General features: G+C 36.8%; 2 protein-coding genes across 2 annotated transcripts in view; one reads left to right on the forward strand and one right to left on the reverse strand.

Annotated features, from left to right (window-relative positions):
- Positions 1 to 19,640, forward strand: part of LOC136852551 (MPN domain-containing protein CG4751-like) — a 136,679-nt gene that overhangs the window by 67,489 nt on the left and 49,550 nt on the right. The window contains exon 2 of the mRNA XM_067127303.1: positions 9,633 to 9,781. The gene's annotated coding sequence lies outside the window, so the exon portion shown is untranslated. The remainder of the gene's footprint in view (positions 1 to 9,632; positions 9,782 to 19,640) is intronic.
- On the reverse strand, positions 629 to 18,195 carry LOC136852552 (carbohydrate sulfotransferase 11-like). The gene is made up of 6 exons (XM_067127313.1): positions 17,317 to 18,195; positions 14,252 to 14,413; positions 9,200 to 9,310; positions 6,641 to 6,765; positions 6,044 to 6,251; positions 629 to 1,137 (listed from the first exon to the last, which is right to left on the reverse strand). The coding sequence occupies exons 1-6, from the start codon at positions 17,860 to 17,862 to the stop codon at positions 844 to 846; spliced, it is 1,446 nt and encodes a 481-aa protein (XP_066983414.1). The 5' UTR covers positions 17,863 to 18,195; the 3' UTR covers positions 629 to 843.

Consider the following 19,640-nt stretch of genomic DNA (forward strand, 5'->3'; position numbering starts at 1 on the left):
CTATCTCTCGCTACACTATCTGGTCATGGCTTTGTGGCCCTAATCTTCTTGCCAATGTCAAAGCCACAGAAGAGTTTTAATTGACTCTGGCTCTGCTATAAAAACACAGGTTTTGTATTGACAATTTATCTGGAAAAATCTTGTAATGCACTTTTCTGGAGTGATAGCATTGTTAATTAATGTGATTTAAGAGCAGCAGCACTATTGTCAAACCATTCTATAATTCAAGTATGGACATTTCCCACAAGATTATTGGAATTCTTGTCCATAAAAAAATATCCCCTCTGAGTCAAATTTCGCAGTCTCCTTCAGTGTCCGCGCTTTTGGGTAAAATGATAAAACATTCAAAAGCCAAGAAACTTTTGGCAGTTTCAAATTTATTCTCAAAACGAAATTTGAACAGTTTTTGGGCCTTAAAAGGAAAAGACTCTCAAGGAGTGAGCTGATGAACAAGGCATTGAAAAAAAAATACTGACATGCTGAAAATCCCACAACTTCATGGATTCGAAGAACTGTCGTATCTTAATTTACAAACGTGGAGCTCTAAGCTGGGTCCTGCTTAATCTACAACACAGGAAACGTACACTCGGCATGGCTATATAGGAAATTAGAGATATAAAAACCCACGTCTCATGTCGCAGTTTTTATTTTTTTACACTCATCTAAACATTATGATGCTAGTAAGCTTATCACAGGCGTATAACGTTGTCAAATCTTTATTTTTTTATCTTTAACATGTTTCTTTCAGTCATTCACTAAATAGGCTAACTTACTAGTTTCTTTCAGTCATCCACTAAATAGTCTAACAACGCCAGTGAGATCCACACTTAAGTTTAAGTTAAGCTATAAATAATCATCTATCGTGTACCCAAACAGGTCAAAGTCTATTTTGTATCGTTCGTAAAGTTTGTAAATCTGCGCTTTGGTGATGCTTCCGTAGTACTTGGGTAGGAGGACAGAAGAGGACACAGAAGTCCGCTTCAGATTCCGCCACTCGTGAACGTTCTGGATCTCCTTGAGGTCCGCCATGTGTGCGAGGAACTGTTCGTCGTCGTCCATTGTCTCAAGCTTGATGACTACCTGGTAATCCGTTGAGCAGACCCCACACTGCGACCAAAATGGGGACCAGCAGACGACCTGAAGCACGAATTAACTTTTAGATGAAGAGTTGAGTCGAGATGGATTGAAAGGCGTTTGCCTATGTGAGAGGAGCAAAATCACCCAAAGGCAGAAAATAATTTGGCTTTGTATGAGAGCTGAAACAATCTAAAGTAAAACTTGTTTTGACTGACTAGGAGAGCCAAGTCAACCTGCAGAAAAAAATGACTTAACATAGAAGTACCTGTAGAAAAAGTGTTTTGATTTTGTATCGAAGTATGAACCGGCGCAAGAATGATATAAAGGTAAAAGCAACCTTGAATTATGATATATATTGTAAATACCTTTGACTGGAATTTGTAAGAAAAACTTATGATAGGCAATAAAAGATGAAACTGTGAGCTTATTTCGTCATGAGGTCAATTAAGCATGCATGAAATGAACAAAATAGGTTTTTCCCTCTACAAAATAATCCATCATGCTGAAAACCAGAAACCATTTTCAAAGAAAAATAATAGGGGAAACAGGCAATCAGTCGATAGTCTAAACTTTCCATAAATGGCAGGGTATCAGGCATTTGTAATGCTACACAACGTATTTGATGTGATACAATGAAATGAATACTGTGCAGTAACTTCTTAATATGGCCCAAAATGTTAAAAAAAAAATAATTTGAAAGAAACACCAAGGCAACAGTTAAAAAACTGACCGAATATGTCTTACATAAATTCTGCATCAACTACTACTAAAAATATATGCAATATATATATAATATAATAATAATCGTCAATATCATCAGCCCTCTGGCGTAGCTTTGTGCAAAAGTCGTCTGTGAAATTTTGCCCTTCACGTCTTTTCTCTGATTTCATTCCAAAAATCTCTCATCTGCAGCTTCTCTTTCTCATATGTCATCCAAGTAGGGCTGGTCTTCAGCGCTTCAGGAGCCCACAGGAAACACTATCCGGGAGTGTTGTCGAAACGTGGAAATGTGGCCTCCGGTGTGGAACTTAGTTTTCATGCACAACACGATCTGGTGCAGAAGTGGCGTCTTCATTTTGCGTCTGCCACACCAAGTGGGGACAAAAATTTCACTCTTTTAGGGTTTTATTGTGGTCAGATATGTTAGTTTCTTATGTGATTCATTTACCTATATTTTCGGTCATTTGCATTTATATATGTATTTATACAATAATGACTGAATAAATAATCATTAAAGAATGGTGTTTTAGCTTCAATTTATGAAGCAGCAGAAGTCACTCGAGCGATGTCTCGATTGATACATAGAGTGCAGACGATAACAGAGTGACAGCTTTAGGTTTCCGACTAATTAAGGTAATTCAAATCTATTTAGACTTGATTTAATGAATGTAAAAAGTGATTGTGATTAACTTGATAAGGGAAGTTCTTTGCAAAGTGATAGTGTAAATGCATATAATGTTTAGGTCTATATATATATATATATATATATATATATATATATATATATATATATATATATATATTAGTCTCATTATCAGTTAAATTAATACTGTAACATGTCAAAGGACCCATGTAATGATAAACATGTAGGTTTTCCGGTTGATGTATGTTTACAGTTTACGCCAAATGATCTTTAGACAGCACAGAAAAGCATATATCATTTATGAATACGTTAGATTTTACCGATTGTTGAATGAATATAAAATTTAGGAGAGTGGAAGTCAGTGATGTGGAAATGTGGCAACACTGTCCGGTGCCCGGGCTATCGTATACTATTTAACCAGGTGTTTCGCGAAGGACGCGTCCAAGTCACCTTCATCCCCTTTCATCATTATATCATCTACATACGGAACCTTCGTAATTTCCCATATAGTATTAATTCTCTGTTCTGCCATCTGACTCTTGATATTCTTGTAAAAGTTTTATTCTAAAAAGACTTTTAGGCATAGTTTCATTGTCGTACTAAGATTCGTGTCCAGACAGCAATACAGACTGTACTAGACTTATATGCAACATTACTTCCGGATGCCACTTCAGTCTATTTGATTTCCTAATCCTATTCAGGCTGTTAATTGTTTGATTTGCCATTTTCTTTCTTTTATAAAATTCCAACCCAAGAGAACCCGTATTGGATATTATTATTCCTAAATATTTGAAAGATTCTGTTCAAACTCATTACTCCTTTGTCCATCTAATGTTATTGTTTCATTTTGTACACACACTGTCCTCATTATTTCTGTTTTTCTCAGAATTATATTGAGTCCATCTCTCTGATTAAGCTCTGTAGATCTTGCGGTGCTTTGCTGATTAAAACAGCATCATGTCAACTTTCTCTCGTTACTCTCGTCTAAACAGTCTCTTACATCTCCATCCTCTTTTTTCATCCTATAAGAAGAGCAGACAGCTAAGGTGAAATATATCCGTGTAGTACGCCACTAATTACTGCAAATTCATTTGACAGACCCCAGTAACATTAACTTTGCGCCTATTTCATTCAATGATAATTTTTAATAGCATATATATTTTACAGGAATGCTATATTGACATTAGACCTTCCATAATTTTGGTATGTGGACGCTGTCAGATGCCTTTTCGTATTCAGCTAAAGCCATCATAAGGGGATTTTTAAATTCCATATACTACTACTCAAGTCTTAACACATGTATTGTTCTGCGCAACCCCTGCCTTTCCTAATTCCTGCTTGTTCATTTTTAAGCTTTTTAATAATTTCTTGTTTCAGCTTATTGAGAATAAACTTACTGAATGTTTTCATGACACGTTTCTTATTGTTGATTCCACTTCAAACACTGAATTGATTCACAAGCACATTCAGGTCCTCCGCAGCTTCTGGTAAATCAATCAAATTATCCTCTTCATATTTCTTATTCATGACCTCACAAAATGCTCCATCCACCGCTGTCTTTTGCCTTGTTCCATTATTGACTCGTCCCTTCTTTTGATATGTATTTTCTTGTTTTCCTTTTCACCGATGGATATTTTAATTATAGTTCTGTGGGCTACTTTAACACCAGCGCCACTTCCTGAATAGTATATGGTTTTGCCTACATCAGCTTGTTTGTTCAAATATTCTCTTTTATCTCATCTTAATCCTTGTTTCAATTCATTATCCAGACTTGAGTGCTAAGGATGTTCTTCTTTGTATTCTTAATCTCCTTCCTGAAATTTGTCTACCAGTACTTTTCGCTCTTGTATATTCTATATTGCATCTAGGACTCTTCCGACCTCCAAGGTTTTCGTCTTGTTACCCCCATATCCCGGTACTTCTTTTCCAGCAGATTAATATACATTCATGATGTTAAACCAGTTATCATTGATTGTCTGTTCCTCTGCAGGTATGGTTTCTAGAACTGCAAACCTGTTTCGACATTCACTTGAAAAAGCTTCTCGGGTTTCATCTTCAAGAAGCTTTACTGTATTGAACTTAGATAATCTGTCAAATTTTTTGTTGAGTACTTTCAATTTCAACCTTAGTGTGACAGTGACCAGCTGGTGATTACTGCTGACACCTGCTCCTTTGCAGCTCCTAACATGGCTCAGTGCTCCTTTCTTTCTTAGTTAAGAACTATGTGATCTATTTGAGTTTTATAAATGTCTTCTGCAGATGTCCAAATGTATTTAAAGACCTCCTTTTGTTGGAAAAGAGTCCCTCCAATTACCAAATTATTTCCAGCACAAAATCTAATGAACTGCACCCTATTTTCGTTTGCTGTCTCTCCCTGACATTTTCCTTTCATAACTTTATTTCTTTCATTGTTCCTAACAACTTTTGCATTCATACCTTCAGAAACAGTTCTCTTATAACTTCCTGGTATGTCATCTACATCCTCAATTTCTGTGTGAAATTGATCTTTTATCTCATAAGAGAACTCATTCATTGGAACATGGGACACTAATAATCATTGTTTTGATATAAAGCTCTCTAGCAGTAATCTCCATTCAGTCAGTGTCTTTTCTGCATTTGGCGTTTAAGATCACGCTGCTTTCTCTACCAATTCCATCTGTTCCTCCTGGATAAATATTAACATTACCTCTTCCAGTCTCTCTTTTTTCCTTTTCTTTTCACTGTGAGACACAGACAGCTAAGTTGTGTATCCATCCCTTTTGAATTTACTTTTTACATGTTCTGTCTTTCTAATTTTATCGTGGTTCTTACGTTCCAGTTTTCGGCTTTCATTTCATCCTTAGTATTTGTAAAATGGGATATTCTTAGCACCCTTATGTGCATGTGACTGGGGGGACCATTGCTAAATTGTACCTGTCCATTCACGAGACAGAATTCATATAATTTCCTGGTATGTCATCTACAACATTCCAAATTTCTGTTGAGTACTTTCAATTTCAACCTTAGTGTGACAGTGACAAGCTGACGATTATTGTTTACATCATCCGCTCCCCTGTAGCTCCTAACATCCCTCAGAACGCAGTTCTTAACTGACAAAGGCCAAGGACCCTTGCTATTGCCTGTTGGTTTTAGCCAACGTCACTGGCAAGTCGAGGCCGAGGAGATGAGCACTCAAACGCCTTAACCCTGGCCATCATCCCGCTGTCAATGGTTTCTCGTGCTCCATTTGAGCAAGGCCACAGTTGGTGATTGAGGATCTATCATTTATGTAGAAAGTGTCAACCTATACAAGGCAACAAGTGCTCATACCCTGGTCTCGGGTCCCTAATCCAGGTACTACCAACTGGGTTACCTGGACCTGGTGCTCATTAAGGGCCAAGGACACAACTCCATGAAGGTATGTACACTCTAATTACCCATAATAATAATAATAATATAAAGTACCACATGATTTGAATATACAGTTACTAATACTATAAATAATAATAATTAATGGGCAATATATGACTTACTGCTAGTACCAATTCTACCTCAACTATGAATGATAACAATGGTAATGATGACAGTATTAATTCAAGGAAGTCTTAACATACTGTAACTCACATTTTCCTCCCAATCTTTGGCTGTCTTCAGATGCTCCGTAGAATCGATGATGTAGTCGACAAATTCAGAGAAAGTGGGCGTAGGGGAAGTGTTATTGCTTCCCTCAGGCCTGTACTTCAAAATGATGGCCTTCTGAAGGTCCTTGAAATAGGGAGTGAAGGGTTTCGGCTTAGGGCGCTCGATTTTGTCCCGGTATGCAGAGAGTAACCTGATGTTGATAAATAAGTTATTTTTTTCCCCTTGTCTTTTCAAAATTTCTTTTAAACATGGACATTCCGTTCTTACTAAAGCCTACTGAGCAAGTTTGTGGTAAGTTGCCAAATGCAATGAGAAGCAAGAAAACATACAAGAACAAGAGAAGATAATTTCATGTATAATTCTCTCTCTCTCTCTCTCTCTCTCTCTCTCTCTCTCTCTCTCTCTCTCTCTCTCTCTCTCTCACACACACACACACACACACACATCTCAGCTTCACAGTAAATTATATGAATTATATGTTCACAAAAGATACGTTCACATTGTATGTAAAATTAACTCTTTATTCAGTTAGCTGTTACCGTACCTTGCAAATGGATTTATCCAGTTCTGTTACCTTACCTTGCAAATGGATGTCGAACAACGATGAATCGCAGTGAATTCTTGAACACTTTATTCCTTTCCAGTGAAGTCTTGGGGGCTTTGAACTCCTTGAACACCCTCTGGTGGCCACCACCGAATCTTGGCTGGTTAAAAAAAAGATAAGGAGGGGAAATTAGGAGTTTTAAAAAATGTGTTGAGAAAAGAGATCATTGAAGTATAATTTAGCAGTCGCATTTGGTAAACTCAGAAACTAAACAGCATAACCTGTAAATGAGAAACTAAATAGCATAGCCTGTAAATGAAACTAAACAGCATAGCCTGTAAATGAGAAACTGAACAGCATAGCCTGTAAAAGGTGTTACTTAAAAGCAGATCTCTGGTAATCTCTTAGCCTACGTTGGAAGGTTAATGTTTTGTTTTATTTTTTTTTCTGTAACTGGATAACCTTTGGATGATGGGGTCTTGGACAATGTGTTTTCTCACAAGATAAGAAATTCGTAGATACGTTGATCAGTTAGCTATTGGAAGGCTGATATTCTTTTTGCACTGCAACCGCAGGTGTATTGTGATCTTGCAGGTAGTTTCAGGTTCCGTTTATCAAAGTAGGATTTTATATATATATATATATATATATATATATATATATATATATATATATATATATATATATATATTATATATATATATGTGTGGGTGTATACGCACACACATATACATATATATAAACATACACGCACACATAAAGGTATCACTATAAGAAAGGGAAATGATGAGTCTAAAATGGGAAACGGACAACGGCAAAAACAAACTGAGCACAGAAAGCAGCAAAAAAAAAATAAATAAATAAATAAAAGAAATGAGTAAGAAAGGCGTTAACAAAAGAACAATGAATAAAGTAGAAATGAAACTGCCAGCGAATATAAAAGTATATAAAGGGTGTCTGATGTGCAACTGAATTGTAACGGGGCTGTGAGTGAAGAAAAAGTGTTATTGAAGGTTAACGAATCATCAACGAACAACGATTATAATCGATAGTGGGAGGAAAGACATGACAAGGAAATAAAATAATTGGAAAAAGGGAATTGCAAATATTGTAAAGGAATTTTAAACTCAGAACAGGAAACGGAAATCATGGAAATCGACCGCAACAGAAGGAAAAGAACCCCAAACCCGTAAGAGGGTAGTGCCGTTAGTGCACCTCTGTGGTACAATTTAGGCATTACTTGAGCGTCTTTGCAGTGTCCCTTCGGCCCCTAGCTGCAACACCTATCATTCCATTTATTGTACCTCAGTTCATGTTCTCTTTCTTTCATCTGACTTTGCACCCTCTGTAACACTTGCTTCATAGTGCAACTGCGAGGTTTTCTTCATTGAGGACTCCCCGCAGCGGGGTACCGCAGTCAGTGCGCCTCGTGTGGCATTACTTAAGGTAGCGTCCCTTCGGCCCCTAGCTGCAACACCTTTCATTCCTTTAACTGTACCTCCGTTCATATTCTTTTTCATTCGTCTTACTTACCACTCTCTCCTAACAATTGATTCATAGTGGAACTGCGAGGTTTTCCTCCTGTTACACCTTTTAAACCTTGCTATTGTCAATTTCTCTTTCAGCACTGAATGACCTCATGGTCCCAGCCCTTGGCCTCTGGCCTAAATTGTATATTCCGGTTCCGAAAGAACCTCAAGGAAATAGAACTGTAAAATACTGAAACGGTTATCGGAAATGGGCAAGGGAAAGTGGTAATCAAGCTGTGATATGTCGCAATAAATGTCAAATAATTCAAAGGAATATTGGAATCATCTTGTACAATCTTCGCTAATAGAGATTCGCAGACAGTGAATAAAATAAAACTGAAAATTTTCCAAGAATGTCAGTTCTGAGGCTGCAGCATGAAACTATAAAATTCTTGGTTTGTCAGCTGACTGCAGCAGCCGCATTATAGTCTACGTCAACAGAATTTTATTAAACCTTGTATACTCGTATCTTTCTCAGCTTACTAGAAACAACTGGCTCAGGGATTTTCCCGGATTAGTAAGCAAGGATATGATCATTCATGAAGTTATGACTAAAGATAACGACCTTCTGACCTCTGCCCGGCTGATAATCAAGTTTCAGAGCTACTCAGAGATAATACCGTGTGTACCAATTCACTGACTCTCTCTCTCTCTCTCTCTCTCTCTCTCTCTCTCTCTCTCTCTCTCTCTCTCTCTCTCTCTCTTATGCACACTCATTTCCGTGCTAATTCAGTTTCCATTCCCTTTTAAAGTCGAGTCATTGATTCTATCCACATTTCAAAAGCCATTTGTGTTTGAATGCAAGTACAACATAATGGTAAAACACAAAGTATGAATACAACATGTATACCGATACCAGTTCTCGTAAGGTTAAGTCTGCTAGCATAATCCCGCAAGATAATTTTTTTTCCCACTAGAAGCATGAAGACGTGTGCCTTGGAAACACGATTAGTTATCTAAATGACGTCAGTGGAGAAAAGTGATCATCTCATAACAAAATGCTAATTATTGAGAAGGCGGTGTTTACCTTTCATGAGATAAATACACTCTCACCATAACACTTACCATGTATTTCTTCTTCTCTTGTCCACTAAACTTGTATATTTCCAACGCGGGATTGTCATCATTGACGTGAGCCAGTCTTAGAAAGTACACCATCCAAGTCGTTGACGCTACCTGGAAATTTCAAAAAACAGGTTACTCTCAAGGATTTTTTTAAATGTTTAATGCAGACCTTTCGTTTTCTTTGTCCTGAACTCTTGAAATCAGTAAAACTGAATTAAACAGGAAATATGTCAGTGGTGTTTTATTTAGGAAGAATGTGTATTTTGGCGGCCAATGTCTATATTTATATCTTCTTAATCCCTATACCTGCAATTTTAAATTGCGTAAAATATAATTCATAAAGAGTTATGACGCTGTTGTATTATTTAAGTTTTGCTCCAACGGTTTAATGTTTACGTGTTAATACTGAGTTTTCTTTTTACTTCACATGAAGGAATGAAGAAAACGAGACCGTAAATACTGGCTGCCAGAGCGGAAGACATTTCCTCGGAAAACTGCGCCGTGTTGGCCAGAGAAAAACTGGAACGAAGAAACTCACTCTCAGCGAACAAAATCTACAAACATATTGAGACAACGTTGCAAGTAGGTTCTCTTCCATAATACTTGCTTGATGTGAAATTACTCGGTCAGTTTTTTTTTTTTTTTTTTTTTTGTAAAATATCCATTATATTAATAATTTAGGATTTTGTACATCTAATAAGTACAAAATTCTAAAGTATTACTTGGAGGATTTACCATTATTTGAAGGGGAAGATGTAATTCTAAGTATAATTAATCCCCATATTTCTGCACTCAAAAGGCATAACAGCAGTAACAACATACTGATATCATGGTTACAAATTATAATTATGGAAGTGGTTTGCTTATCAGCTGAAGCCAAAGGAAATGTGTAAAAAAAGAAAAAAAATAACGACAGAGTGCCAAGTGCTTTCTTGTATTTAACACTTCGGGACGCAGCAGTTCTTCGTTGGGCGGGCGGGTTCCGTTCCCAGCTACCACTCTGTTGGCCGCGAGTTCGAATCCCCGACCGGCCAATGAAGAATAAGAGGAATTTATTACTGGTGATAGAAATTCATTTCTCGCTATAATGTGGTTCGGATTCCACAATAAGCTGTAGGTCCCGTTGCTAGGTAACCAATTGGTTCCTAGCCACGTAAAATAAATCTAATCCTTCGGGCCAGCCCTAGGAGAGCTGTTAATCAGCTCAGTGGTCTGGTTAAACTAAGATATACTTAACTTTTTTTAACTTCGGAACGCAAAGTGTAACAGAATCCATAAGTGAGAAAAACAAAAAGCTCTTGTAAAATCGTAAAATGAAAATTTATTATTAGGCCATTACAAGCAATGTCCATCCATATTACTAAACAACTAAAAACATAGAGAAGCCATAAAGGAAAAGTAGCTACCTAATAATTGCATCATAGGCAAGTAACAATGAAAACAAGGAAACTACTTGCCGACCAGAACATAAAATTAGCTGAATTCACAAATACGAGCAGTAATAAGAAATATATAAGTCAAAATTGATTAAAATTGTTTACTGGATTAAATCAGTATAAATATTCTTTTACTGCAAGACAGACCTCTGGGGCTCTCTTTAATTTTGATCATCCTGTTGACTGGACAGAGGCAAAAGAAAATGATTTTGTAATGATTGTATTAATAGGAATACAGTTGAATCTGCTTTTATCAAGACGTATTCCAGAAAGTCGAAAGTCGAGCCATGGCATGTACACATTAGACAATCGTATTATCGATAAAATAATGGGGATTTCCTAAGCTAATCATTTGACTATTTTTTATGTTCCCAAGACTAGTGGTTTCATAATTGTCATTATTATTTCTATGGTCGTAACGGAGGGGAGAGATGATGTCTTTTTTCGTATACCAGTATCGTTATTGTTATTTTACTCTTTATAGTTGTGAATTCAGCTGATTTTATATACTGGTCGACAAACAATGAGCTAGTTTTCATTGATTTTTGTATACGATGCACTTACTAGGCAGTTCCTTTTCCTTTGTGACGTACATTGTTTCTGTATATAATTGTTTAATAATATATTTTATTGCACTATTTTGTAAGAGGTTTCTTGCTCATGTATTGTTACGTTTTGTTTCCCTTTGTACTCCCGAAGATGTGCCAAATACACAAAAGCACTTGACACTGTCGTTTCCTTTTTTTAAACATTTCCTGTGGCTCCAGCTGATAAGGATGTCGTTTAGAACCTAAAAAAGCAGTTTATAGCTTCACTGACATTTGCTAAATGTCGCAATGAACTAAGAAAACCATGATAGAGAAACGCGATAAAATAACTGTGTAAACTTTAACAAATCAACATTATATATATTGTATGGTAACGTCGAAGTGAAATCTACTCTAGGCGAAAACCCTAGAACGAAAAGCGGAGAGAATCGTGAAGCAGAATCATCCTTGCGAAATATGCAAGAGAAGTACATGACAAGGAAGAGCATATATGAAGCAGAGTAACAAGGAACAAGCATTGGTAAGTGCGCTGAACTTTACACCACTATAGCGAAGTTATATTTCACTATGCCAGATGTTTTTTGGCCACTGAAGCGTTTGGAGGTTTTAGAAAATGCGTGAGGGAAAGAACAAGGGACAGAGCATAAAAGGAAATGGGGTAATCGGAGTGAGGATTCCTTAGAATGACCTCATCATCTCCTCAAGAATGGTGGAGCTAGAACATAAAATTTAGAGTAACACCAAACTTATTCTTTCTCATAGTTGGAATCCTTAATTGAAAATTAAATCCTTGGATCAACAACCTCCCGCCCCAACAAAAAACTACCATCGATAGTTTTTTGAAACAGTTATTTTTAAGCTTCTGCTGTTGCAGATAATTATGAGCAAAATTTGCGTCTATGAAATAAAATTAAGTCTATCCCCAAAATGATATTAATTGATGCAAGAATTGCGGAATTTCCTTCACTCCTCTGCGCTTCCGTAAACCCTCTTCTTCTCTTGAAGAGGCGGGTTTATCCGCCCAGTTCTAGAGGAAAGCCCGTCAGTACCGGCTTTCCTTACAGGATACTTAGTCTTTTCAGCACAACCATTTACATGTCTCATTTCTAACCCCGATAATTGGCAAGCTTTTTCTCGCAGATGTCAAAAAGCCAGAGTTAAATAATGATAAATGATCACTGAAGCTGTATTTTGACTGAAATGACGACTGTGATGTCTTGATGAATTGCATGGCCCGTGGTTGAATCATAGCAAGAATATTAGCTGTACAAGGAGAAGCATAAATGGCAATAATTTTCTAAGTTCTGACTTTCTATTTATCTCTCCCTTTCTAAAAATGAAAATGCGAACGATTTCTCCCAGTGTTAGCAAAGAGATATTCGGTTATTTGTTCTTCCCTCTGTTAATGTATGCTGAACTTGAAAAGCAATGTTTCGAAAGCACATTGTAAGAAAAATGTTATCAACTTCAGCAGCATCTGAAGAACATCCCTCTGAGTGATGCATGCGCGTTTGAGGTAAGTACTAAACTAACTTCCTTCCCAAATCTCAAAAAAAAAAAAAAAAAAACTTGACCAAACCTCTGTTCCACCAACTGTGTGAAGTTTCTTTAGAGAAATTCAATATGGGAACCATAGACCGCCTCATTACTCTGAATGACATGGTAAAAAGGTGAGCCAGCGCCTTAAGAGTACATTAAACATGATTATTGACTGTTGAAAGGTACATTGCTTTCCCAAGCATGCAAGGGGGGGGGGACATCATCCACTTGCAAAGGTCTTTGCCTCTCAGCTTGGCAACAATTCAAGTACTTCTCCACGGCACGTTTCTAGAAGAAGATTTCCCTGTTTATTTGACTTCAGAAGCGAATTCCAGCTTTTATGTCACAATTGAGACGTTAAAATCTCGCCAGAGGTTACGAGAGTTTTGTCCCTGAATGCTTTTATCAGTGAGGTTGATTATGAAGCTCAGTGTGGCGAATGACTTTGGGTGTGTGAAGGTTATACATGCTGGTATGTTGCAGTCGCAGGTCAACACCCGGGAAAGAAAAAAAAAGAGAGGAAGAGGCTTGATAGCGCCACTGTTCTTTCCACCATGAGCTTCGCCATGTAGAACCTGACTTTTACGATGCAGAACAATAGTTCATGATCAAATATCAGTTGTTAACCGACCAATATCTTCATTCTGAAAGTTGCCTGCATATCACCATTATGTCGTTTCAATTCTGCATAGAATTATCAATGTCTTTACATGCCATTTTTAACATTAAATGGATCTTGCTTTGCGTTTTTGCACATATTTTTGAATTGAGGTATAATTCCCTGTCTTTGCGTTCTAAGCAGTATTATTTCATAATAACAAAATGGAAAACGGAAAAAGTGCTCATACCTGCTTACGGTGCCTTAATTAAATATCCAATAATATATTCTGTTATACATTTATCTTATCAGGGATAACATTCGCTGTAATAATAATGATACTACTGCTGAGGAAGAAACGGAAGAAACTCTCTTTTCACGTAGGTTGTAACACGATGTTTTTCAGAATGTTTTCCTATAACAAATGTCTTCAGTTTTCTACTGAACCTTGTTTTATAAACATTGACGAAAAAATAAGAAAGCTTCTTCACATTATTATTTTTAGCTAAAAAATTCATTATCAATATTGTATTACAAGCAACAAGTACTTAAAAGTTGTCGCCTAGCACTTTCACTGCAAGTACTTTGAGCTGTAAAAATGCTTATAGAATTAACTGTATTTTTTACATCTCTGTTTGTTCATGGATGAAAGAAGACAAATCGTGTGAATGATATGAGAGTTACTAAAAACTAGAAAGTTAATACTTTCGTTGGTGTCCATTTATTGAAAAGCTATGAACATAACCCTCATGTCGTCTCTTTCTCCACTTAAGAAAACCATAACTAATCTAACAAGAGAGAATGCTCAATGCTCAGTACAGAACGAATTTCCTCCCTATTCTCATATGCATCGTCCGCTAAAAGTTCAAGGGCAACACCCTGACCCGAGTGTCGCCCAAACCAGTCGGATGGTATGCAAGCAAGGGCCTACCTTGTACAGAGGACAATAGACAACCGGGGGGTCGCTCTTGGTGTCCCAAACGAACGTGATGTGCTGACGGATGGCCAGTTCAGGATGCTGCTGACATGTGTCTTTTATCCTGGCCAGACGTTCTTTCTGCACTTCCAGCTGTTCCTCGACTAGGTCTCGTACCTGGAAGATTTTGAACCGCATGAGTTGAAGGATTCGTTGTTCACAAACGAGTGAGGAGTCCCTTGTGACAGTTTCATTAGATAACGCACCTTAAGGTTTCGAATTGAATAGATAAGAAGGTGGTTCATCGCTAATTGCTGGTGTGCTTAACTGCCTGTAAGACCTTGATATAAGTAAATTAAGATGGTGCGTGGTTCATTACAAATATGATGAGCTACCTGCAAAATTCTTATGTGTGAAAAAGGTTTCTCGTTACCGATGCGATTAACTACACGTAGCAGTAAATGTGGTTCATTATTCATGACACTGCAATGAATTATGTATGAGATTTTTAATAAGAATAGATTACGGTGTTTCATGTCTCATTAATGACGTAATCTCGTCAAGGGTTAAAATTTCCTTAAAATCATTTAATAAAACTATAATGTTCATTGTTTTAGGACTAAATTTTTGTTCACTTGTTGTTGTAAAATGTGATGAGGTGCAAAATACTTAAAAATGTTGATACATCAGAGTTAAATACTCAAACGTAATGAAGATTCGAGACCAAGTATTTTTAATCGACTCATGGTGTTATGAATATTCCAGAGTTAATTTAACTCGTGTTGTTATGAATAGTCCAGAGCTAATTTAACTCGTGTTGTTATGAATAGTCCGGAGTTAATTTAACTCATGTTGTTATGAATAGTCCAGAGTTAATTTAACTCATGTTGTTATGAATAGTCAAGAGTTAATTTAACTCATGTTGTTATGAATAGTCAGGAGTTAATTTAACTCGTGTTGTTATGAATAGTCCAGAGCTAATTTAACTCATGTTGTTATGAATAGTTTAGAGTTAGTTTAACTCATGTTGTTATGAATAGTCAAGAGTTAATTTAACTCATGTTGTTATGAATACTCCAGAGTTAATTTAACTCGTGTTGTTATGAATAGTCCGGAGTTGATTTAACTCATGTGGTTATGAATACTCCAGAGCTAATTTAACTCATGTTATTATGAATAGTCCGGAGTTAAATGTTGTTATGAATAGTCCAGAGCTAATTTAACTCATGTTGTTATGAATAGTCCGGAGTTAATTTAACTCAGGTTGTTATGAATAGTCCGGAGTTAATTTAACTCATGTTGTTGTGAATAGTCCGGAGTTAATTTAACTCATGTTGTTATGAATAGTCCGAAGTTTAATTTAACTCATTTGTTATGAATAGTCCGAAGTTAATTTAATTCCCGGACTCAGTGCGGAAGCTCCCTCTTTCCTCAAGACTGAGACATTCATAGTTAACTGATTACTAATTATGGAGCTTTCTTTCAATAACAAAACCATTCTTGTAATTGCATATCATCTACTAATGAGTTGATTAACAGCATTGCTAATTTTATATTGCTTATTCTGTACAAGTAACAGTCACTCCTAAACAGCTAAGGTCCCTGCGATGATTAGAAAAACGCTAGCAACAGCAGCAGCATTTACAGTATTTATAACAGCCAATGTAATAACAAGTGATGATAATAATAAATGCTAGGAGCAACATTATAGTAAGTATGGAATAATAAGTATGAAATTTACTTTCGGACGGAATCGAATAACACACACACACACACACACATACATATATATATATATATATATATATATATATATATATATATATATATATATATATATATATATATATATATATATATATATATATATATATATATATATATATATATATATATAGAGAGAGAGAGAGAGAGAGAGAGAGAGAGAGAGAGAGAGAGAGAGAGAGAGAGTAGACACCCAGGAACTCCCTGGAGTACGTTGACCCCAGCGCAGGTATTTTACAGATTCTTAAACCTTTTCTCCGAGAGAGAGAGAGAGAGAGAGAGAGAGAGAGAGAGAGAGAGAGAGAGAGAGAGAGAGAGAGATCTTCTATTCAAACAGCAACATCGATGCTCATTCTTTTGTGATCTCCCTCTATCACAGTGAAAAAAAGATTCACCATTACCGTAAATGTTGATGTTTATATGTGGAAATTTTATGTGTTATATTCATTAGTGTTAATATTGTATTACAGCAGTAGCCTTACAGACTACTTCATGAACCAATAAACTCACAGTTCTTGCAAATACATATGCCTGATAAACTTTAACTCGGTCAAACGTAAATTAAAAAAAAGAAAAAATAATGTGAACGTCTTGTGGTTAGCACCGTAACCCAGTATCGTTAATAACTGGTCGATGGCAATACGAGTGATCATATCCCGTATCGTCATACAGTTATCTTTCCTTGTCGTAGATGTGATGCAATCCATTTCCTGTATACGTTAAATAGAAGGTACTGAAAATAAGCCGTTTATCGTTCATTACATGAAGCGCCGTACTTGACGTTAACGTAGGGGTCACAGAAAGCAGGTTGAACGAAAGTGAAGAAAATTGACCGAAATCAAGTGAAACTGTTCTGGCACGCTGTCTAACGGGACATGACCGAGAGGTAAGGTCAGGAGTCTGTTTTTTTATTGTTGGTTGACAGGAATTTTTACGGATCCATTTCCCATTGACCTATTTCTAAACGATGTGCCGTTGTGCGAAAGCTCGCATTTACTTGATGACTGTAATTTTTGGTTATTTAATCAGATATAATTGTTACAATTCGATTTCGGCAGCATGATATTTATATTATCTCTCAAATTCTAATTTGAAGTTAATTTCCGTTCACGATGTACACCATGATTCCATGTTTCTTTTCATTTATCACAATCAGGTTTAATTTGATTTCTTATTCAGTTTTCTTCTAAATCATCGCCTATCACCCAAAATTTTCGTTATTTACATTCTGCGCAAGACAACCAGTCATTATACTGTTTGAATGAATCTTGTAGCTAGAAAAATAAAATAGATGTTATCATCTATTCATACCATACCTTTGTATTTACTCTATTCAAGTCTATTTTGTTCAAGACCTCGCCATTGGTGGGCTTTATAACAACCGGCCACCGAAGATCGTTAGGATTAGGCTGGTTCCATTTCTTGCAGGGGTAGATGTCCCTCGTTGGAACCGTGGGACCCTTGTGATTCTTGATCATCAAGTTATGCTCTTTTTTGCTGCAGTTATTAGTACTCGGAAACACAACTTCCTTGACCTTGCGTCTGACAGGCAAGACCAATTCGGTCTCAGCGTGAATCCCAGGAACATGTTCGTTTTTCGTTTCTTGTCGAATAGACAACGTCTCGTTTACTAATGAAGGGTCTTTCTTTTCGAGGGATTTATCAGTTGTCTGATCGTCTGCGTCGCTGGGGAGGCGCGCTTTCTCTATGATGAGTTCAATTTGCCTCTGCATGCTCCGCCTGTACTCCTTTAGGAGCTTGTGTTCGCTGCTGTGAATGTAGACGAGCGTGGCAAAGCCACACATCACGAAGATCAGTTTCCATTTTCTGGTGATGATTTCAAAAGCACCTCTCAAAGCCATTGCCGATGCAGTTCGTTTTTCTTTTCCAACATTAATTGTGAATATAGTTTTACGCACTGTTATATCGTCAGTTTCTTTTAACTACATTTTCTCTTTTCGTGTAGCGCACTCATATTTGTATTTCACTTTTAACTGAATTCCATAACACAGTCACTGAGAAGTCAGCAACGCAGCAGCAGGCTTTCCTGCTGTCCTCCTCTGAGCTGCGGCAGGAACTGAGCTGCCTTCCAGTTTCTAGACGAGTAGCAAGAGCGAGACTCAAGTCGCTCGACTTTCTGGACCGGGGGGTCCAGAGCTCTTTCTAAGTCGGTCCCAGGCTGTCCGGATGCACCACTACCGAGGTTTTTCGATCATGTGAGCCACCTTCACATTCGGCTGACTAATGCTGGAGTTATTAATAACCTCACAACTTTATACCACATACCATTATTATTTCTTAATGTTCGTTTCTTCGGGCTGCTCAAGGGTCAAGAAACAATGCTGGCACAAGGCCCAGCTTATTGTAACATTTATGCAGTCCAGACAAGCCCCTGACCGAATACCAAATGTGAATATTTAGGAAGACCAGTATTTCCGTGTCGCCAAGTAAACTCAATGGTTAATATATATAGTGTTTAATGTGTGCGCACACACATATGCTAAAAATAAAACGGAAATTTATTCTAATGGTGTTTTCTGCCTGAGTGAAATAATACTGAGGTGTTCATGGAATAAGGTAAAACAAAATATTCTTTTGTAATTTTTTCACGTTAAATTGTTAATTTGTCTTTTAGAGGAAATTCCTTCTTTCCTTTTGAACTGTTAATCATGATTCTCTTTTTCTTTGAAAGGTTTATTTATGATTCCCACAGCGTTCTTAAATTCAACTGGAGAAGATAATAACACAAGAGGAAGTATTGTAAATTGAATCAAGTTACTTTCCATAATGATATCCTCTCTCTCTCTCTCTCTCTCTCTCTCTCTCTCTCTCTCTCTCTCTCTCTCTCTCTCTCTATGTTTTATTGAAACTGTTTCTTGGATTTATACGTCTAAAACAAAAACCACTGTTTCATCTTTTAGAAAGATTGCTTCAAAACATACACTGCTAACACTAGCATAAACACAGCTCTCAATTCTCACATCACATGAAATTGCATGCACACGCACACACGCACGCATACATACACACACACACACATTTATATATATATATATATATATATATATATATATATATATATATATATATATATATATATATATATATATATATATATATATATATATATATATTGTGTTCACGAGACAATTGTCACTACTCCGTTCAAGCTTAAACTGCTGAATCGTGATTGAACCCTCAGTGCAGAAAACTTCCACAACAATAGCTGCTTAGTAAATTACTCAGTAGGAAAGGTCTCACACACACACACACACACACACACACACACACACACACTCATGCATGCGGCTAATGCTGCAATGCCTCTATCTTGCCAGCACTCTCACTCTTCCTGGATATTAAGACCCTTCTTTCCAGTACCTTCTTCACACCATCTATCCAGAACTTTCTAGATTTTACTCTGTTGTCCTCCATTCTTGCCATATTATCACACCATCTTCAATCTAGACTTTTGTCCTTTTTACTAGTTCCTCTATATATTTCCACATTCCTCACCCTTTCAGTTCTTCTCGAACTATAAATACTACATAAACAATTCCTTTCAACAGCCCCAACCTTTTTTTTTTTAGCATGTAAACTCCACACTCCATTTCCATAAAGGAGAGTTGGCTATACCAAT

The sequence above is a fragment of the Macrobrachium rosenbergii genome, chromosome 25, assembly GCF_040412425.1.
Source record: "Macrobrachium rosenbergii isolate ZJJX-2024 chromosome 25, ASM4041242v1, whole genome shotgun sequence".
NCBI classification, from domain to species: domain Eukaryota; kingdom Metazoa; phylum Arthropoda; class Malacostraca; order Decapoda; family Palaemonidae; genus Macrobrachium; species Macrobrachium rosenbergii.

What these genes read in the sequence shown, in the direction of transcription:
- LOC136852552 (XM_067127313.1), bottom strand. Translation starts at nt 17,862, where the DNA reads ATGGCTTTGAGAGGTGCTTTTGAAATCATCACCAGAAAATGGAAACTG. An exon ending in TGAATAGAGTAAATACAAAG is followed by an intron (nt 14,414 to 17,316) that starts GTATGGTATGAA and finishes AAAATCTTCCAG; the next exon opens with GTACGAGACCTAGTCGAGGA. An exon ending in TCTATTGTCCTCTGTACAAG is followed by an intron (nt 9,311 to 14,251) that starts GTAGGCCCTTGC and finishes TGAAATTTCCAG; the next exon opens with GTAGCGTCAACGACTTGGAT.